The sequence below is a fragment of the Meriones unguiculatus genome, chromosome 1 (genome assembly GCF_030254825.1).
Source record: "Meriones unguiculatus strain TT.TT164.6M chromosome 1, Bangor_MerUng_6.1, whole genome shotgun sequence".
NCBI lineage: Eukaryota > Metazoa > Chordata > Mammalia > Rodentia > Muridae > Meriones > Meriones unguiculatus.
Window position 1 is genome coordinate 172851735 of NC_083349.1, and position 22531 is coordinate 172874265.

General features: G+C 42.3%; 2 protein-coding genes across 7 annotated transcripts in view; one reads left to right on the forward strand and one right to left on the reverse strand.

Annotated features, from left to right (window-relative positions):
• Fam118b (family with sequence similarity 118 member B) overlaps positions 1-6778 on the reverse strand; it is a 47729-nt gene extending 40951 nt beyond the window's left edge. For 4 of the 6 annotated variants that reach the window (XM_021648420.2, XM_021648418.2, XM_021648417.2 and 1 more), the window contains exon 1: positions 6651-6778. The gene's annotated coding sequence lies outside the window, so the exon portion shown is untranslated. Of the gene's footprint in view, positions 1-5971; positions 6603-6650 lie in introns of those variants that run through there. The other 2 variants (XM_060371541.1, XM_060371544.1) reach the window with 2 other exon arrangements.
• On the forward strand, positions 6778-15849 carry Rpusd4 (RNA pseudouridine synthase D4). The gene is made up of 7 exons (XM_021648413.2): positions 6778-7016; positions 7387-7552; positions 8857-9058; positions 11730-11823; positions 11898-12042; positions 13359-13456; positions 14952-15849. The coding sequence occupies exons 1-7, from the start codon at positions 6828-6830 to the stop codon at positions 15183-15185; spliced, it is 1128 nt and encodes a 375-aa protein (XP_021504088.1). The 5' UTR covers positions 6778-6827; the 3' UTR covers positions 15186-15849.
• Positions 15850-22531: the final 6682 nt, after the last annotated feature.

The window sequence follows — 22531 nt, forward strand, 5'->3', positions numbered from 1 at the left end:
ACAGGAGAATTACTTCAAACCTTCATTTCTGTATGCTACTGAACCATCAAGTAAGAAGGGCAAGCAAAACCAAGTCATCCAATGCTTCTCAGGAAATTACTGGAGTGTGTGATTCAATAAAACAGGGAAATAAGCCAGAAAAGGACATGGTTCCACACAGGAAGGAGGTGAAAGAAAAGCAGGTCCAGGCCAGAAGCTGGGCAGCACTCCTAAAAAATAAAGGTAGGAGGAAGAGGCAGGGCTCCAACAGACTGCCGAGATACAGCTGAGCTCATAATGTTACTGATAAGTATACGAGAAGTTGGCACATTTGGGGGGAAAATTAACAGGAGACAGGTGAAAACTGAAGTGTAGGCCAACCTAAACACTGAGGAGCACAGGTGGAAGAAATTGTGTGGTTCAACAAAGAACACTATTTGGCAGAGAGGTGAAGTAGCAATATTTAAAATTGGTCATTATTTTTCTTTTCTTTTTCCCCCTTAGGAACCTGACCTTTGTCTGGTACACCCATAAACAAAATGTTAGCTTGGGCAAGCAAAAGGGAAGGAAACTGATTGCTGAACTCTAAGTCACGAAATCAGAATCTCTACAGCAAAGATCTGGAGACTGATTTCTTGCTTTAAACAGTTTTATTATGTTGCTCTGCAACTGGGGATACGGATAATTATGAACCACCAGGTGGGTGCTGGTAAATGAACTCGGTAAGAGCAATAAGTTCTCTAAATCACAAAACCCTTTCAATCTATTTTCAAAGCTCCATACTTTTCTAAGTATCAACCTGTTTACTCAAAGCACAGGAAGTTCAGTATCATATAATCGTTTACACTATCCTCTTCTTTGGGTGAGAAATTTGAGGCTCAAAACTTTGAAGTAAATCACTTAAGAGACAAAATTAACTCTCTATTTCTTGACTCCCGGCTCAGTTACAAAGTATCTGAGAAGTATTCCCGCACCTGGTCTTCTATGTGGAGACTGGCTGATATTTTTTATATACTGGCAATGTGCTAGGCTTTACAAGAGTGCTTTAATGTGCACTACGTTAACCCTCACATGGCCCAAAAGGAGCTAAGAGTTTCAAACACTAAAGCAGGCTGTGTAGCTTAGTGGATGGGTGCATGTTCAGCTTATGTACAGACTAAGTGATACAAAATACTCATCTGGGCGTGATGGCTCACACCTGTCAGGAAGCTAAATCCAGAGAACCATCTCAAGGTTGAGGATAGCCCCTTACACAGTGACTGAGGCCCAACCATGGCTAACCAGCAAGACCCTGACCTCAGTACAAATTACCCCAAAACAAAAAAAAAGGTGAAAGATTAAATTATATAAAATTGCACAGACTAAAATCAGTTTGCCTGCCTCCAAATGGCTCTTGCACCATGTACTCTATCAATTTATAAGGCTTACAGACCAGTCTCTTCTGCATCTCCATTTTTGTATTGTTTCCCTAATGAAAAGTATATCAAAATGGTTTCCCTAATTAAAAGCATATAAGCATAAGTTACTGACTAGTATGATAAATTACTGAATGTGATTCATACCATTAACAAAACAAGTGTGTGCAAGATATTCAGCTCCTTCTTGGATGCATCTCCTCTATTCAGCTGTTAAAAAGAGCAAACAGTTTCCTGCTTGGCAACATTAACAAATCTTTTTTTTTTCTAGGCATGATAATGGTATTGTGGTTGTGTTAAAAAAAGATCTTACCTTTTACAAAAGGATAATAAAGTTTCAAATGAAATATGTATGAGATGTGAAACAGTATCATCTGGGAAAGACACTGGGTGTAGGATAAGGTTGGTCCCTGTTGGTTAAATGAAGTTGTTGATCCATAGATGCGAGTTTAGTACTTGCTCCCCCCAACACACACACCACCACCCCTTTTTTTTTGCTTGCTTTTTTTGAGAGTATCTAATGTAGCTTAGGTTGGCCTTACTTTCACTAGGTAGCTGAAGATGACCTTTGACCTCTTACATCCTCCTGCCTCTGCTGATCTGAGACAAAAAATGGCAAGCCTTGTATCACATCCACTTTACTTCTATTTGCTCATTTAAATTTTCACAGTTGAAAAAGAAAAAAAAAGATTTCATAAAAAACTGGAGAAAAGCCACAATATTAACATGGTTTGAAAGAGAACTATGAATGTTCCCCCTGTTCTGACTGATATACTTTCCATGATACAATTATTATTTTTACAATAGAAAGTGTAAAATAAAGACACACTCATTCCTATATACCATCTTTGATTTTAGGTAGTTTTTACTGTTTCTAAATAAGCAGACCAAGATTTTCCACAGTCTCACATGGTCAAACATAAAAGCAAAAAGCACTTTTCATCTCTTTACTGGTTATAGAAAACCACTGTTTAGTGGTTTACTGGTTATAGAAAGCCACTGTAGGAGAACAGGAATGACAAGCAAGTAGAAACTAGCCAAGAGTAAGTAACAGGGCCACAACTATAGCAAACAAAAGACCAAGCTGAGAAAAACATCCACGGCACAGCTCCTCTTCATAGTCAGTTTTCAGTAAGGACTTTGAATGTACAAAGTGGTCAGGCTATCTTGGTGCTACTGAGGTGGAGACTGTGGACAGACAGAACTCCTAGGTTAGTAGCCTCATGTGGTCCACCTCCAGCATTCTCTTGTGACATAGCTACTCCATGCCTCATGAAATGACAAAGTCCAGGAAGCCTGTTTAAGATACACCCTCTGGATCACTGGTCAAAAGCTAGATAAAGGTATGAGGCAAGAGAACAAAGGAATTTCTTGGAAATGCTGGGTGTGGCAGCAGGCCTGTAATCCCTGCACTTGGAAGAATGATTTAGGAAGACCAAGAGTTTAAGGCTACTCTAGGTGATACAGTGAGTTCTAGGATACCATGGACTTCACAGTGGTAGGTATCCTGTCTCAAAAAAAAGGTAGGCTGATTTGAAAAAAATAACTACTATCCACAACTTACCTCATAAGGTTACAGAATTCTCTTCTTTTTTAAAAACAGTGTCCCACTATGCTGGCCTGTAGTTAACTGTGTAGACCTACCAGGCAGGCCTCAAAACTCAGTGATGTACCTGCTACTGCCTCCTGGGTGCTGGGATTAAAGGTCTGTGCCACCACACTTGGCCTAGAAAATATATATTTTTTAATTATTTATTGGGGGGGGCATATGTGCCATAGCAAGTACAGGGAGGTCAGAAGGTAGCTTTGTGGAGGTTTTCTCTTTCCACCTTTATGGGGTTCAAGGCTTTTGAAGCAACCACCTTTACCCATGCTACCTCTCCAGCCCCCACCTAGGAAATCTTAAGCATTATCCCAATAACATTCATTAGGTAAACTCCAAATACAAACATCAGCTCAGTAGAATGAAATGGGGTGGGGGACACTAAAGAGGAACAAAATCTAGATTCTTTGTGCTAGTGCTAAACACATTCAAGGTAAGTCTGAAATAAATTTCATTTGTTAAGGTCAAAAGAGGTTCTGAAGTACCATTTCAAACCTTCAAAAAACAGATACTTAAGAATTGTACAAAAAAACACCAACTGTTAAAACCCAAGTTACCTTTCAAGTTCATAGCAACTTAAAAAGACTAGTCCCCATATTGCCTGTCTCCCAAGACCACACTTTCCAGGAAACCACCATGAGTTCTTGCTTATTTCTTCTCTTAATCTCCCTAAAATCATAAAACAATGGCCAAGTACTTCCTGCTCTTCAGGCAATAGAATGTCTGGTTAATCTGAACCTGGCAAATCTCTATTTCAGGAAGTATTCATTAGCATTCTGCAACTAACCAATATTCCATATATGTTGTTTAAGGTTCCTTATTAATCAGTTTCTCTCTATATTTATGAAATACTAAAGCAGCTTCAGTGCTTTTCTATAGGACAGCAATCATCTTTTAAAGGTTTTCTTTTTAAGTTGTTACATTTAATGTGTGTGTGTGTGTGTGCACCCACATGTGCTCAAGCGCACACAAACACATGAAATAAGAGGACAATTTGTGAGAAGTCGGTTCTTCTTGTATGTGGGACTCAGGTTGTCAGGCTTGGTAGAAAGCACCTTTACAAGTCAAGCCAACAATCAAGTTCTTTATGTAGCTATATAAATAAACCATGTTTGAATAGCTCTGTATTCCTTAAAAATGATGACCCAGTAACAGAATGTCCTTCCTTGGGCTGACAACCTTTTGGAATAAAAGGTGTCTCTAATCAAAATGACAACATGAAACTGGTGAGGAAGTAGAAAAGAGAATGCCTGAAATAGTTCTGGCTGAATGTGGAAGAAGGCAACACAAATCTGAAGGAAAGCAGGATGTACATTTATAAACTGTTTGTTTTGGTTTGAGACAGTCTATGTAGTCCTAGCTATACTGGAACTGGCTTTGTAGACCAGGCTGGCCTCGTTCACAGAGATCCTCCTGCCTCTGACCCTGAGGGCTAGGACTAGAGGTGTGAACCACAATGCCCAGCTGTAACTCTATTTTAAATTGTAAAATGCCAAGGTTCATGGGAGAAGCAATAAGGAAATTATAACTTTGGTAAGCACATGTAGAGATAAACAGCAAAACTGAAATCTTTAAATCCTTCCTAGAAAATTTCAGCAAGAAAAAAATTGTAAAAGTCTTCTCAACACAGTGACTGGCATCTTTACTTTCAGGCATTAGATAGTGTGCCTCAAGTTAACCTAAAACCTAGAACACAACTCTTGTGTCACTTGCAATGACATCTGAGTTGTTTCTTCACTTTGTTTTCTTCCACAGAAGGTCAATTCTGTAAAAACAAGTGTTAATTGATGAACAATGCAGGAAAGGTAAAAGCATAAACAAGTTTTTTTGAACTTTCTCCCACATCATAAAGGTCCTATACCTCGTATAGGTGTGTAATTAATGTAACGACGTGATTTTTAGTCCTGAGGTCCATGTCTTAGGAAAGGGGCCTTCATATGACTAACAAGTGATGCTCAACAGTTTAGTAACATTAGAACCTGGAACTGGAGCTTTTCAGAAAGGGTAATAATTCTTTTAAGAATGAAATTTCTCAACTTTTATAGTGTTCTACTTGTGAAATTTATTGGTCAGAAGGGACAGAGCTACTAACAGAAGCAACAGTGTTTTCCAAACTGTTCCCATGGACCTCTATATCCAGGTCTATTACAGAAATGCAACCAAGTCTTTCCACCATTCTCTGCCTTCATTCTTCATGTAAAAAACTGACAGAAATAGAATGGTTCACAATGCTCATTAACAGGCTGAGTGATGGTAGTGGTGGTTTCGGGATGGAGGGGGGATGGTATAGTCTTTAATCCCAGCCCCAGGGAAGCAGAAACAAAGTTCTGTGAATTCGAGGCCAGCCTGGTCTAAAATGTTATACCTTTAAACGAGACAGACAAAAGACCCAACCCATCCCAGAAACACTGTAGCCACATAAATACTAGTGAGTTTACAGATTTAGGGATTAAAAAAAAAAATCAGCAACAGCAGCTGCCAATGTACATCTTGACTGCATAACTGGTAATTTACATTCCAAAGGTAGTACTGAGCAGGGAGTAAAAGACCACGAAAAGGGACATGACCTCATTTAGGATCGCCTACATTACAGCAGCCTAATTGGTTTCCCCCATACACACCCTTTTCCTTCCAATCTGTCTTGCTTTGCACCATCAGATTCCTATCTACAATTCCACGTGCAAGAAATATCTTAAGAAGTTTCAAAGACTCCCAAGTGTCTATCCCATGAAGTTTAGATTCAACTTCTAGTCTCCTGAGGCTATTCACCTGTTCACCTGTTTCACACGTACTTGTGGTTTTACTCTGCGAATCCTTTTTGGAGGGAGAAGGACCCAAGCCTATTTCAACCACTTATTCTCCAGCTGGAATGCAAACCCTCGATCGTTAGGGAAGTCACTAGTTCTTAAGATATCCCTTTAGCATCAGCAACCCAGCAAATGGCATGCGCATCCCAAGGTGTTACCGAAATTACCATTCCAAACAGCTGTTCATATTCCCAGCTGCCCTTGGTGATGCGAGAGTCGTCGTTTGCAGCTCGGGAGTCTCTTGTAGGAAATGGGGAGAGGGTTCGACAGTTTCAAGCTATGGAAAGAAAAACTAAAGGAGGCAAAAGGTCTGTGCTCCCTTACTTTCTGCCCTTTCTTGGGAAGAATAGAAAAGGGAAGGGAGAGGAGCAGAGACCCCAAGAAACGAACTCCCGAGGAAGGTCAGAATAACCCGTGCTCTCGAGGTAGGGCGTACGGGGGTCCTGGATAAAGGAAAAGAACAGTCATTCTCGGGAGAAGGACTGGTTACAAACAACGTGAAACAAAGGGGTTGGCAGATCGCAAAGTGAGAGGCTGGAAGATGAGAGATCCGGGAATCTCGGGAGGGAGAGCGGCAAGAAGATGAGAAGGCGCACGACACGTCCCTTCGTGGAGCCGCCGAGGACGTGGTTGCTAAGAGGGACGAGACAGGTGCCGGTGGAGGTTGAGGAGCCAGCTTCGCTCCTGAAGGGCGCGGGGGCGGGGAGGTGTTTTGAGTGGGGTCGTGTCCCCAGGTGTGACACGCTCCCCGGGGCGGTGCTCTCCAGGAACGGAGATCCGGGCCACGCGAAAACCGTTGGGGCACTGGCATTCCCTAGCCCCAGCCTTGCTTCCCCACACACTCACCGCGTCTGCTCCAAACGCCACCGCTCCAGCTGCAGCTACCGGCCGGCGCAGCCGCACTGAGCGCGCGCCGCCCACGTGACCTGCAGGCTGTCTGCCCACGTGACCAGCAGAGCCCACCCCCTTCCTTCTTTCCTTAAGCTTCTTCAGGGGGCGCTGTTTGGCCCCGCCCTCGGTAAGATGGCGGCTCGCGGGTTGGGTACCCCTGGTCTCCGGGTCCTGGGGAGGAGTTCGCGTCCCGGGAGGTTGTTCACTCCCGGCTCCAGGCCGTTTTGTTCCGGTGCGACTTCCTCTAAGCCCCTGACTGCTCAGGCATTGGTGGAGAAGCTCCGAGCCCAGAAACAAGAGGAAAAGAAAAAGAAAGTGCCGGTGAGTCTGGAAAGACCACAACTCCCAAGAGGCAATGCTCTCGCGGCTTGCCCAGGTGCGGGGTGTGGTAACTGCTTGTAAGTCGGTATTGAGGACCTTCAGCGTGGTAGTCTGGATACCTCTGAGGGAAAAGAGTGTTACTGGTACAGTGTCTTCGTGGGCACTTTTGCTAAGGTCAGGCTCAGACCTGACCTTATCATCACCAACAAAGCGTGGTGATGCAGGTGAGACCTATGTATGGTCCTAAAGAATGCATGAGTCTAATTCCACAACACATCCATTCCCCGCACGAATTTTCACCCAAATCTCAGCATTCCCAGCCGAGATTCACTTCCCCAATAAGGCTTTTCCCACCCTTCTCTCTCCTTAGGTGCCTACAAACCCTGTTCAGCGGAGGGTGCAGGAACTAGTGCGATTCACACAACAGCTACAGCGAGTTCACCCCAATGTCCTTGCTAAGGAACTGAGGCGAGGGATTCTCCACCAGGACAAGGACCTTGTGGTGATTAATAAACCCTATGGTCTCCCTGTGCATGGTAAGAACACGTGGGCAAAGGAGAGGACTCTGCTGCTGCTGCTACTTCCTCCTACAACCAGGGTCACCTCTGAAGCCTTTAGTGCGAAGCATTCTTGAATTAAAGTTAATTAAACCTTTGTATAATAGTATCCCGTGCATATGACTCCTAGTGTCTAATCCCCACTTCCAAATATCTGACAGTAGGCTGTCTGCAGCCTCCCACAAGCATTGTTGCAGAGTAATAAAAAAAAGCTGTTTGCTGACAGTCTTATGGTTATTTTACATCAAAACGGTGAGAGAGAGAGAGAACGAGAACTAGGTGCCAGTCTGCAAGTGTCATCCCGGTTCTAGGAGAGGCTGAGGCAGGAAGATGGTGTTCAGATCAGTGTCAGCAACAGCAAAACCTCATTTCAAAATGAGAGAGGTAGACAAATAAGAACTAGCAAAACTGGGAAAGAGGAAATAATATATAAGGGTGGGCAGTGGTGTATATTTGTGTGGTGGACTCTCCCTAACTGGAAATCCCAAGTGGCTGATACTGCTGAATGTAGTGATGACGGACAGCTGAAGTGAGTCAGAATTGATGGACAAAATATATTTGTCAAAGATTTGCAGGGGAAAATAAGTATTTTAGTTAAAAATATTTTAGTTGGAGTAAATAGCTACTTTGGTGGCAGTACCTTCTCTTGATTTCCTAACAGGTTCTTGCCTTACTATTCTTTGATTAGGTTTTTAGTTGTTGGAGTTAATTTTTTTTTTTTTTTTTAGATATTTCATAGATAACAAAGCAGAGTTGGAAAGATGGGGATCTAAGGTCAAATGGAGAGTCCAAAGAGTAAAATCCAGGGATGTCTGATCTCAGCCCATCATCCTTGTTTGGTTTGTGGTGGTGGTTGTTGCTTTGAGACAGTCTTTCTGTGTAGCCCTGGCTATCCTGTAACTTTGAATTCACAGAGATCTACCTACCTCTGCCTCACCCAGCTAGAGCCCATCATCTTAACCTCGCTGCTGTTACACCTCAGTAGAGCTTCTCAGTCCCACAAAACCTGAAGAGAAAGCCACAGTATTTCCCAGACTTTATTTACTTGTCAGTGTTTGGGATGTTTGTTAAAATACAAGTCTGCCTTCATAGTCTAGATTGGGGGGCCTGGGGTTCATTTTATAGCTGAGATCTCTGGGCCTATCAATATTAGTATTTTCTGCCCATATTAGTACAATATTCATAGCACAATCATAGAAAATGGGAATAACTTATACAGTAAGGATTGTTCTCAAGAAGAGTTTTTCAATGAAGACTCCAACGTCTGGCTCATTCTTTCGCAGGTGGCCCTGGAGTCCAGCTCTGCATCAGTGATGTACTACCCATCCTGGCAAAGATGCTTCATGGCCACAAGGCAGAACCTTTGCATCTGTGCCACCGTCTGGACAAAGAAACCACAGGTGTAATGATCTTGGCTTGGGAGAAGGACATGGCACATCAAGTCCAGGAGTTATTTAGAACCCGCCAGGTGGAGAAGAAGTACTGGTATGAAGCCCACTATTTTCAGAAGAGGTGGAATAAATTAAGGCATCTCTTTTTATCTGTCCGTCATTCTACAGGAACTACTGATAGAAGGCACTGTACTAGAACTCATGAGGATATAAGGAGTATGTGGAACAGCTTGCTACTTATATTACTGAGTGATAAAATAGTGGTTCTCTCTCTATATATATATGTGTGTGTGTGTGTGATTGTGTGTGTGCATGCACTTGTGTGTACATGTGGAAGTCAGAATAGGATGTCAGACTACTTCTTTCTCTGTCGTTCCTTTTTTTATTGAGATAGGGTGTCTCACTGATTAACCAGCTGACCTTCAAGATCTACCAGTCTCTGCCCCCCTGAGCACTGGGGTTGCAGGTGTGAACTGCTATACCTGGGCTTTGTGTGGCTGCTAGGATTCCAAGCTCATGTCTTGCATGTGCAGCCAGCACTTTACCCACAGAGCCATAGCCTCAACCCCTTTTGTTTAATTGTTTGGTTGGTTTTGATTCAAAGTCTTACTTTGAAACCTTGACTGGACTGGAACTCAGAGATATACCTGCTTCTGCCTCCCAAGTGCTGGGTAGAAAGGCCTGCACTGTGTGTGTGTGTGTGTGTATGTGTGTGTGTATGTGTGTGTATGTGTGCGCGCACACATTTGGGCATATGCACATGTGTGGATGTCAGAAGACAACTTGGAGTCAGTTCTCTCGTTCCATTATGTGAGTTCCAGGGGTCAAACTGAGATTGTCAAGTTTAGCAGCAAGCATCTTTACCTGCTGAGCCATCTCCATAGCCACTGACTTGTTTTTTGGTAAAGGGTCTCATGTAATCCAGGCTGACCTTGGATCCCTGATCCTCTTGCCATTATCTTCTGAGTGTTGGGAGCACAGGGGTACATCACCACACCCTGTTCTGTAGCAGTGCCCTTAGGAGTATATTCCTTAAGAAACAGAATTGCATATTCGAATGGCATGCATATTAAAAAGCTTTTTAGTATTTCTTTGAAAATTATTTTATTTCATGTATATATGGGGGTCTTGGTCTGTGTACCTCATGCATGCCAGAAGAGGGCAGTGGATCCCCAGGAACTGGAATTACAGATGGTTGTGAGTGCTGGGTATTGAATATCCTCTCAAAGCACAGTCAGACCTCTTAGCTCTGTGTAATCTCCCCAGCCCCATGTTTAAAAATGTACTTAAACTGCTCTCCAAAAAAGTTGTGTCAGTTTGAACTCTAACCAGCCATGGTAAATACACACCTCCCCTATGACAAAGTGTTTTTTAAAAGCTACTCAGGTAGTTTTGTTTTTTGTTTGTTTGTTTTCGAGACATGGTCTTTCTGTGTAGCCTTGGCCGTCCTGGACTAACTTTGTAGACCAGGCTGGCCTCAAGTTCACAGAGCTCTGCCTGCCTCTGTCTCCCCAAGTGCTGGGATTAAAGGTGTGTGATACGTGGCTCAGGGTTTTTCTGTTTATTTTCTGTTTGAACTCACTCCCCTTTTAGAAAACAGACTATTTCCCCTATTTTTCTATTAAATTATGATTTTACATTTGATTTATAAGTATTGTTCTATGCCTTGAATATAGTCCTTTTTGTTTTAGAAAGTGTATGTGAACTTTGTGGTCAAGGGAGCCCTTTAGAAATAGATATGGGGTCTGGAGAGAATGGTTCAGGGGCGAAGACCACTTGTTGCTCTTTTAGGCACCCTGAGTTTAGATCCCAGCATCCACAACTGACAGCTCACAACCACTTGCAACTCCAGCTTCAGGGGATCTATTAGCTGCTCTAGCCTCTGTGGGCACCTGCACTCATATCACAGATGCAGACCTACATGTACAGAAATAACAATAGTAAATATGTTTGAAAATCTATTATGTCTATGACCCACCCACAGTGGTTCTCATTCATGTCTGATGGCTATGGGTTTAGCATCTATGTCTTTTAAAGTTTTTTTTCCCCCTTGAGACAAGATTTTTCTGTGTATGCCCAGCTGGCCTAGAACCCAGAGACCCACCTGCCTCTGTCTCCTAACTGCTGGGAAGAAAGGCATGCACCACCACGGGCCAACTCTTTTAAATTGTTCAAAGGCTTAGTGATACAGCTAGAGCATCTAGCATGTGTGAGGCCCTGAGTTTGATCCTCCTATAAAAGTATAGCAAGTTCCATAAATAACTAGAATATACATATTCTAAATATTTTAAAGCTACTGGAATAATTGGGGGAAGGGTCCCCACATGATTTTCATGATATTAGTGCCTAGCCTGAGAGCTAGATGTTTCTTCTGAGCTTAAGTCATGCATACTGATTATAGAATACTTTTGGGGAAAATTAAATGATCATTCATGGATATGTACACTTAAGAGAAAATAAAGATAATGGGATTTCATGTTCTATTTGACTTTTGATTATAAGTGGTAGTGCGTTCTAGTCACATACTAGGTGAACAAATATGTGACTGATTGACGGTAAATATAGTAAAAAACTCACAGACCTATTTGTTAGTCAAAAAAGTCATAGAAACTGCAGCCACAGTCCAGTGGCCTGTTCTAAATTTCTTTCACATAGACAAGAAGCTGGTAGTAAGGATGGTCCACTGTGAAGTCCTAAGCCTGCATCTCCCAGCAGCCCCTTCCTGGCTTTTGTGGCTTAAGCGACAATCTGTGTATCACCCCCAGGGCCATCACTGTGCGCGTTCCCTTGCCCTTGGCAGGAGTCGTGGATATCCCCATCGTGGAGAAAGAAGTGAAAGGGCAGCAGCATCACCACAAGGTAGGCTAGGTGCCTCCCTGATGATGGGTTTCTGTCTCTTCTAGGGAATCATATCTTGATTTCTTTGGCTTCAGATGACGCTGTCCCCTAGCTACCATATGGACAATGGGAAAATGGTAAAGGTGCGGGCCAACCGGGATGCCCATGTTGCTGTAACTCAGTACCAGGTGCTTAGCAACACTTCCTCTTGTGCCCTCGTGGAACTGCAGCCTATTACTGGTGAGGATGTTTTGTCCAGGACTTTGTGCTGGATCCTTTTCGTATTCTTGGCCTGATATTGTGTAAAGTCTGTGGTATAGCTGAGTTGGATGACTCTGTGCTTCTGGTGCAGATCTGACATTAGGGTTTCTGTGGGGATGATTGTGGGAAGAGTAGATGGAATACACTATGTATCCTACCCTGGCCTGGAGCTTGTGCTCATCCTGCCTCAGCTTCCCAAGTGCTGGGATTATAGGAAGCTGTACCCAGCTTTAGGAAAACACGGTTTGTTCCAATTTTTAGTATATGTGCTGCCGAAGCGAGCAAGAAAACACGGTTTGAATAGCGTTATTTAAAAACACATGAAGCATTTCTTTAAAAAAAGAAAAAAATCTGCTACAGCAATTTTTTACTCGTGGGTATATACATTAAAAAAACTAAAGGCAGACATTTGCATTCCTCTGTTCATAGCAATAACCTAGGATGGAAGAATGGAGAGATAACATGGGAAGGGTGTGTATGTTCAAAAATATGTTATTTTTAACCTTAGATGAATTATGAAATTCTGACATGTGCTACGTGGATGAACCTTGAAAACATTATGCTAAGGGAAGTAAGCTAGACAGAAAGGACAGATTCTGTGTAATTTCTCTCACGTGATGTCCTTAGAGTAGTCAGAGTTATAGAGAAAATAGAAAGAGGCTTTCAAAAAACTAGTGGTGAGGGGAACCAGAGTAGAGAATTAGGCAGCCATTGTTTTACTTTGTGGGTTTTAGTTTGGGAAGATAGGAAATTTTGAGCAATGGATAATGTTGATGGTTGCAAACAATGAAATGTAACTGATGCTACTGAACTGTATACTTTGAGTGGCTCAAGTGAGAAATTTGTGTGTGTGTGTGTATATATATATATATATATATATATATATATATATATATATATTAGCTCAGTAGTAGAGCACTTGCCTAGCATATACAAGGCCTTTGGTTCAATCCCCAGCACTGCAGAAAAAGAAAAAAAGTAGAAGGAGAAGAAGAAGAGGAAGAAATGTACAAAATTATAGTTTACCACTATAGAGTAAAATTATTAAAAAGTTAGGATAATAGTAGACACTAAGGTCATAGTAGCTGCCCAGAGTATGTATGTTTACTTCCTAAGCTGGCTGGTACTGCGTGGCTTATAGTTTCCTCCATAATTCCTTATTGTAGTTAGTGCTGCCAGTTTACTGTGCTTTGATTTAATATGGCTTAAAGTAGATGTCAGCAGTAGCATAATTTCTATTGCTCCTAATAAGTGTTGTTGTTTGTTTGTTTGTTTCTTTCTTTCTTTCTCCTAAGGAATAAAACATCAGCTTCGAGTTCACTTGTCCTTTGGGTTGGATTGCCCAATTCTTGGTGATCACAAGTACTCAGACTGGAATAAATTGGCCCCTCAGGTAATACTGGCTGTATTAGTTTTCTGTTACTGTGATAAAACATCATGACCAAGGCAATTTATATATGAAAGAGTTTATTTTGGCTACTGCTCCAGAGGGATAAGAGCCCGTCATGGTGAGGAAGCATCGCAGCAAGCAGCCAGCATGGTGGCAGGGTGCTGAGAGCTCATATCTCAAATGTAAGCATGAAGCAGAAAGAGAGCAAACTGGGAGTAAGGCAAAGCTTAAGCTCCCACAGCCTGCTACCAGTGACACTCTTCCTCTAATGCAGCAGTTCTCAACCTGTGGGTCAGGACCAACAGAAAACACGTATTTCTGATGGTCTTAGGAACTAAGATAGCGCTCATTAGCAAAATTATAGTTAAGAAGTACAATGAAAATAATTTTATGTTTGGGGGTCACCACAACATGAGGAACTGTATTAAAGAGTCACAGTGTTAGGCAGGTTGAGAACCACTGCTCTAGCACACCTAAATCTCTCCAAGCAGCACCCAACTATGGACCAAGTGTTCAAAAGCCCAAGATTGTGGGGGCATTTCTCATTTAAACCAGTTGGTTAAACTCAGTGTGCTGTTTAACAGAGTAAGAGAGAGAACCCCCCACCCTAGCCTCCTTGATTTTGAAGAAAATATTTATTGAGATAATAAATAAATGAATGGCCTCACCCTCAGTATGTCAATCAGGAGTCCCCTTGGTCTTTTCTTCAATACAGGGTCTCACTGTGTGGCCTTGAACTCTCACAGATTCACCTGCCTCCATCTTCCAAGTGCTGGGACTGAAGGTGTGGGCCATACCCAGCCAGAACTTTTTTCTTTCCTTGGTTTGTTTTGAAGCAACATTGGAGTTTATTAACAAATGGTTTTACTATAGATACAAACATGGGCATCAAGAGAGAGGGAGAGAGATACATGCTTTACAAGAGGACATCCCCTAGAGTTAAGTGAGGGTTCTCAAAAAGAAATGTGATGTTTAAGTGTCTTAGCAATAGCGATGTATGTGTTTTTGAGTGTTTCTAAAATTATTGTTCAAAGCATTTGGAAGATAAAATGTTTTGATAAACTTAACTTTTTATTCTTTTCTTTTGTTAAAACCCTGAAGTAGGTAATGACAAGGAAGTATTGTCTCAAGAAGTATGGGAACATACTTCTTTTAGAGGCATCAGAATAGTTACTGTCTTCCTAGAGCCACAGGATATGTTCTCAGAACCGTAGATGTTGTTGGGAAACTGTGATAAGTAAGGTAAAAGCTGCCTTTCATGCTACAAAAGAACCATGGGGAAATCATTTGTATTAGTTGATATTAGCACCCATTTATTTGAAGGCCAGAAAACTGACCAATAAGAGTTTCTCTGGTATGGCTCTAAGCCCTTCCTAGACATGCCCCTGTAGGAGGCTAGCCATTACTGGGTCTTCCATGGGTAATGCAGACACCTTTGCAAGTTAAAAACAGGTAGTCGTTGGCTGTGCTCATAAGGCTTTGCCTTTGCTCTGTGTAGAAACTGTCCCCTGGCACGCTGAAGAAGCTGGGGCTACAGCAGTCGAAGGCCCGCTACATCCCCCTTCACCTCCACGCCAGGCAGCTCATCCTGCCTGCTCTGGGCTCCAGAACCAAGGAACTCCTCCTGTCCTGTAGGCTTCCTCGCTTCTTTGGACATTCCCTGCACCGTCTGGGTTTAGATATCCCAAATCAGGATCAAAGCAGAGGCAGTGAGGCCAAGGAAGCACAGTGAAGACTGCTGAGCAGTTCGTCCCCAGAGCTCTGCTGTATTTATTTCATGGACTCTACTAACTTCTCACTTGGAACAGACAAGAAAAGAGCCAGCTGGGAGAAGTTGAAGAAACTTGGTCACTTCGGGACTTTTAATGAAGAATGAAGTCTTATTTAGTGGCAGTTCTGCTGTAATGTAGAACAGCCTGCTGGAAGTCTCTCCTTCATAGGTCTCTTTGCCAAATGGAAGAGCAGACAGATTGGAACAGTAAAGGAGAACCAAAGGATGGAATCTGTGTCCAGGAACTATGTTTATCCAATAGGAAGGAAAACTGATCTATCAGGAGTCCTCCCTTGGAAAAAACGTCTTGAATACACATGTATCATGGACCATGTATTTTGTCAACTAGAACTAGGTGCCATACTGCCCTGGCAGTGAACCTGTGAAAGGGTTGTTTAGGCGAGGTAAATGACAAGCAGCTAATATGAGTGAGTGAAGCTGGCAGGATGGAAGGCAATGGCTGGGACAACAGACCAAGCAGATAAAACTGTTTCAGGGTTATTAGTTCCAGCTTATTGTTGCCCTGTGGGCAAATTTACTGTTTTCTTTTAGAGAACCAGGAAGTCCAGATATTTTTGTGAAACCTTCCAACCTGTTGCCAACTAAATAAAAACATTTAAAAATATATCTGTATTATTTTTTTTGAGATTATAATTACATCATTCCTTTTTTCATCTCCTCCTTCTAGATTCTACCATGTATCCTGCCCATCCTCCCACTCTCTTCCACATCCCTGGCCTCTTTTTTTTTTTTTTTTTTAATTTGTGTTTGTGTGTATATATATACAGTCCTAAATACATAAATACAGTTTGTAAGTCTGTATCAGCTACTTGTATATATGTTTTCAGGGCTGACCATTTGGTATTGGATAACAAACTGGTTTGCTCTTCCCAATGTTTCTCTTGATCTCAGCATTCCTTAGTTGCCTGTAGTTCTTTGTGTAGGTTTAAGGCTTCATGAGCTTTCTGCCTTCCACGTTAGCATGTCCACTGGTATCATCCTTGTTCAGGTCATACTTAGGCAGCCACGGTGGTAAGACTTAATGGAATTAGCTTCTGACATTTCTAAGGGACATGATCTCACAGCAAACTGCCTCACCCTGTTGCCTTTACAATCTTTCCTCCCCATGTTCTACAACGATCCCTGAGCCTTTGGAATAGGAGTTGTGTTGTAAGATAAATCAGTTGGGACAGGGCTCTAACTCTACTTTTGATTGGTTGTGGATTTCTGGAATGATCTTCATCTTTTGGAAAGAGAAGTTTCCTTGATGAGGGGTAAGAACACCTGTGAGTATAAGGACAAATATTTAGACTGAAGTAGGGATTTTAGTAAAGTGGCCAAAAAAATTTAAGACACTCAGGCTAGGGAAAAACAAACAAAACACAAGTAAAGTGCTTGCTGTGCAAAAATAAGGCCCTGAGTTTGATCCCCAGCACGCTTTTAAATGCCACACACAGTAACACATAGTTGCTAGGAGGCAGAGACAAGGATATCGGGCTTGCTGGCCAGGCGGTCCCATCAAGTTGTTAATTTCCAGATTGAGTGAAAGACCTTGTCTCAGAATAGCTTGATTGAGGAAGACCATGTCATCTGGCCTTCACAGGCACATGTACCCAGATGTACATTTACATAGACACACATGTGCTCATGCACATACTTAGGAAGCTAACCACATATCTGTAGATTGAATTTGGTCTTTACTAGGTTGAATCTGCTTAAATGTATGATTTGGAAGTTTAGGGAGAGCGACTTCTTGAAAGTTGTGTTTGACATTTCCGCTGCATGCAATGCTTGGCTTTTCTAGGGATGGCTTTGGGTAATTCATGATCGTGGTAATGTGGGTGCTGCCATTTAATTAGTCCTTAGGTTGGGGAACAGTTACATTCACCAGGATGAGGATGGTCATGCTGAGCACCCTTGCTGTGAAAATTTCATTGGCCTCCCAGTCAACTGACACATCCAGCTCTTATCTTGGTCTTTATAAACAATCTTTTTCTTAGATAACAACTCACAGTTTGGGCTGAGTTGGAGAAAGCTGGAGTGCGAGCACCTTGGGAAAGGCTTCAGGACAGCTTTTAAATGCTCTCTGTAAATGGAGTAGCCCCACCTTAGCCGTGGTTTCTTCTTCCAATGGTTTTAGTTACCCGTGTTTAACTGTAGTCTGAACAGATGAAGTGGAAATTTCTTAGACATAAACAATTGATAGGCTTTATGTTACACTCCATTCTAAACAGTTTGATGGCATTTTTCACCACTGTTGTATTCTTTAATATTTACTATTAATTATCTTTTAGTAACGCTGCTCTTAATCCTAAACAGCTGTATAACCAAATCACCACACACAGACTGTGATTTATTTAGTTAATCTAGAACACAATGCTGGGCAATAGTTACTCCATCCTAAACCTCCAAGCCCTCATAGTTTCCTAACATTTAGATTCATCCACTATACTTGCTTTTTGTGATATATTAGGTCCGGTTCATTTCTCCACGTTGTTCCAAGATCTCTCCTCCTGCCTCTGCTCTCCTAGCCTCTCACTCCTTCCTGTCCTCTGGCTCCTCCCCTCTCCTGCCTACTCCTTCCTCTCCATTGCTCAACATTGTGGCTGGTTATTTTATTTTAGTATGTTTACACAAAGTTGAGACAGGTGATGCTTAGAATAAGTATCACAATACAAGTAGCAGTTGATAGTTTGAGAGTGGTAAGCTACCCTAGAATACTGAGTATCCATATTGGAGACTGGGGTAGATGTATGCTTCATAGACCCTTTGAAGCCCAGGCTAGTTAACATCTTCATGATGCTCTCCACCAAAGGGCTGTCTTGTTCCCTGTTGACTGAGTTACAGGGTGCCTTAATAACCAGAGACCCTGAACAACAACCTAGCAAAAGTGTGGTTTTTGATTGGATGGACAAGAACCGTGTGGTTTTTATCCGGTGTGTCAACTATAGAAAGCATGTTTTTTTTAAGTTATTATATTTAATGTGACATTTCTAAATATGAAGTATCCTTGGAAATTAACATTTAAACTTACACCATAAGAAATACCAAATATTGGGTAATGCAGGACATCTGTAGTTATTGCCATCTAAGCATTATCAGAAAGGAAACCATTGCTGACCAGTACCTCACACAGGAAAGGGCAGTTATCTTAGTTAGGATTTCCATTGCTTTGATAAAGCACCATGACCAAAAAGCAGGTTGTGGAGGAAAGGGTTTATTCATTTCCATAGCCCTGATTGTTCATAATTGAAGGAAGTAAGCATAGGAACTTGAACAGGGCAGGAACTTGTTTAGAAACTGATGCAGAGGCCACAGAAGAGTGTTTGCTGGCTTGCTCCCCCTGGCTTCTCTGCCTGCTTTCTTATTGAACCCAGGACCACCAGCCCAGGGTTGGCCTTGCCCACAATGGGTTGGGTTTTCCCCGCATCAGTCACTAATTAAGAAAATACCTTACAGCTGGATCTTATGGAGACATTTTCTCAATAAGGTTCCTCCTTTCAGATAACTGTAGTTTGTGCGGAGTTGACGTAGACTAGCCAGCACAGCTGTTTCAGAGTGTGGCAATGAGTAACACGGTAGGGTGTGGTTTTGGGAATTTCAGGGGCAATCTGGTGAGAGGATGTACTCTACTCTGGTTGTGTGAGGAAGATAAGATATAGAGTATTATCTTCTTATCAAGCCATCAAGCAAAGGACATTTTCTATAATGGTGAATTCCAGACAGTTTAGAATTGGAGCCTGGTAGAGTAGTCTGAGGGGCCCCTGGATGCCAGATGCTGCAAGTTGCTGAAGTGATTGAGATACTTTAGGAGGAGTCAGCAGACATTCTCTGTGAATGACCAGGTAGCAAATGCTTTAGACTTGGCAGGACATACCATCCTTGTCACAACTGCTCTGTCAAGGAAACCAACACCAGACAAAATGTAAATAAATGGGTGAGGCTGTGCTCTAATAAAATTTTATTAGTGGACTCTGGAATATGAAAGGTATGTAATTTCCATGTGTCAATAAATGTAATAGCCCAGGCTGCCATCAGAGAATAGCACAGATTGGTGGATTCAATAGTCCACACCCAATGATCACAGCCCTAGAGGCTACAAGTCCAAGATCAAGGTATGGGCAGGTCTGTTTTCTTTTTGGCCTTCTCTCCTTGCCTTATAAATGGATGAATGTCTGTCCATGTATGTCTCTGACATCTATACAAACATCATTCACATTAATCAAGGTGTTGTCCTTTTTCCCTTGGGCCTTCTCTCCTTGCCTTATGAATGTCTGTCTGTGCATGTATCTCCCTGATGTCTATGCAAACATCAATCACATCAGTCAAGGTGTTGTCCATATGGCATCATTGACCATAATTATTCCTTTAAAGATTCTTTCTATAAATATAGTTACATTTGGGTTTGGGGCTTATATTAGTTACTTTTCTGTTGCTGGTATAAAACACCATGACCAAAAGCAGTCTGTGGAAGAAAGAGTTTCTTTTGGCTTACAGTTTCAGAGGATTGGTGTTCAGAACTTATAAACTGACGACATGGCAGCTCCATGGTGTGGTTGAGAGGAAGGTTTTTATTGTAGATATGAGGGAGGCATCTGAAAGAGTTCAGAGCAGAGAAAGAGAGTAGTAGAGTGAACATGGCCAGCAGACTGGGCCTGGCCAAAAGAAAAACAGGAACAGAGTAGAGGGGTTGGGGAAGAGAGAGAGAGATGAAGACAAAGAGAGTACAGGAAAAAGAGAAGGCTAAAGAGAGAGAGGATCAGGGAAGAGGACAAAGAGACTATAAGAAAGGGACGAGCAAGCATAGTTGCAATGGCAGGGCTGTAAGGAGAATGAATAGTGTTGGGAGGGAAGCTTCTGAGCTGGTGGAAGTTTAGGGAAGCGGGAGGGTGGGACTAGCTGAGAAGAGTCAGCATGCTAGCATGGACTCTGAAATGCCCTGTACAGGCACTACTGAGGTATTCTGGAGGCTAGCACATGCTTTAGGCCCCAGAGATAACTTTTTTTCCCCCTTTCTGCCAATGCTATGGGAAATGGCTCCTTTGGTAGAGAGGAACCATCTTCCCAAGTTCCCGAGGAATGCTGACTTTAGTCTAACCAGCAGAATTGGGGGAATGGAGTTTTCTTTGGAGTTGACAATACTGGCAGGGACAGCATTGCAGCAGGCAGCTAGAGCAGGAAGATGATAAATCACACCTTTAACCATAAACATGAAGTAGAGAAAGGAACTAAAAGTGGAGCATGGCTATGAACACTCAAATCCTGCTCCTAATGATGTACGTTCTTACGGCAAGGCTACACCACCTCCCCAAAGAGTGCCATCAACTGGGAAACAAGTGTTCAGATACCCAAGCTTATCGTACTGGAGACTTTCTCATTCATACCACCATAGGGCTTTAATGCATGAATTTGGAGGCAGAGAGCACGATTCTGTAGAAAAATATTAAGAGTTAACCTTTTATTTTAAAATTATATTTAAAAATCTAAAAACTAGTCTTCACTCACAGTAAGTCTTAGTTTGCTTTCTGTTGTTATGATGAACATCATGACCAAAAGCAACTTGGGGAGGAAAGGGTTTATTTATTTCATCTTATAGCTTAACGGTTCGTCATTGATGGAAACCAAGGCAAGAACCTGGAGGCGGAAACTGAAGCAGAGAAATGATTCTTACAGACTTCTTTTCCGTGGCTTGCTCAGCTTGTTTTCTTGTGCAATCTAGGACCACCTGTGTAGGGGTAACGGCCCGCTTGCAGTGGGTTGAGCCTTCTCACATCAATCATCAATCAAGAAAATGCCCCTCAGACTTGCTTTCAGTTGACCATAAAAATCACTATGTTTAGTGGCTGCATAGCTGGACAACGTGTTGTTAGTCTCCCACCAGCTTTGATGGATGTGTCACCTTGGTGTAGGTTGTGATGACAATGGTTGCCTAAGTTACCTTCCAGAGATGTGAAGGCTTTCTTGATGATGGTAATGCCCATTTAGACCCATGTCTAGTGGATGACAAGGATGGTTAAAGGCTTGGTGTCTCATTGTTCATACTGAATCTGTTTGCTTTGCTGCCTTAACCTTTTTGGGCCCGATGCCTGCTTAGCTTGTCATGCAGACATGTTAGTCATTTAAGTAAATGCTTGTCCAGGACTGGGAGCCTTAAACTTTTCTAATCTCTCAAAAGGCAGGAATGTTTTTGGCTCGTAAGGACAATGGATTACTTCTATCCTATCCAAAGTAAGTGTAACTGTTGTAGGATATTTGATCCCATTGTGAACCCCGAGTTTGTGAACTGGAAAAATCCTGTTTCTACTTGTGGTGTGGCTCAGCTCTAATACACACCTTTAACCCCTTTAACCCAAGAGCTTTCTGTTTATTATAAACAAGTACTTGTGGTATGCCTCAGTCCTAGCACACACCTTTAATCCAAGAGTTGTCTGTAAACAGGATTGAATAAAGTTAACCCTAGGTCAAGATTGGCAGGAAGTGAACCAGGGAGGGTGAGAAAAAAACAGGGAGAGTGAGAAAAAGTCTGGAAGATGGATAGAGGTGCTCAGGAAGTAGAAAGGAGAGATGTTGTGGTGAGGGTATTTAAGACAGCATGGAGAAGGAGAAAGAGTTTTTTTCCTTCTTGGGTGTGAACTAAGTAGGAAGAGCTTTTTCCTTCTGGGCCGTAGGCTGAATAGGAGAGTCAGCCAAGTGCTTTCTGTGTCTCCCTTAGCACCTCAGAACCTGGCTCTTGAGTCTTCATTGGTAAAATTGAACATCTGGGATTTTTATATTTAAAACAACAAGTAACTAAGATGTCAGTATTTTTGGAGGCAGCAGAACTTGTAACTTGCACGCATAGCAATTATCAGGACAGTCCCATTGGAGATCACTAGAGAGGCAACTACAATCACTGGAGAGATCATAGGACTGAGTGTTTCTCAATATAAGCCAAAGTCCTTCCCCCTTGCCTAAAGATAAAAGGGCCAAAACCATACTACGCTAAGATGATCTTTATTGGCAACAGCCTGGCGTCTTCTCCTTTTGCTGGCATTCTGGATAAATCTTTTTCCTTGTCCCCTGTCCTCAGCTCACTAGACACGTTTTCCATTGGCAGAAAGAAAAGGTTCACTAACACTTGACCATCTAAAACCGTGGTGTTCGGCAGCAGGCTAGATGTTTGTAATTGCTTATCCACATTTCTCAAGATACAGGGGCAAGAATATGATGCCTGCAAAATGCTGCTAATTGGCTTTGATTCAGGGACAGATGGAGTGGGCCCTGGCTTGGTGGGTGTTTGGAGAAATCTCAGGCTCTACCTCCCAAGA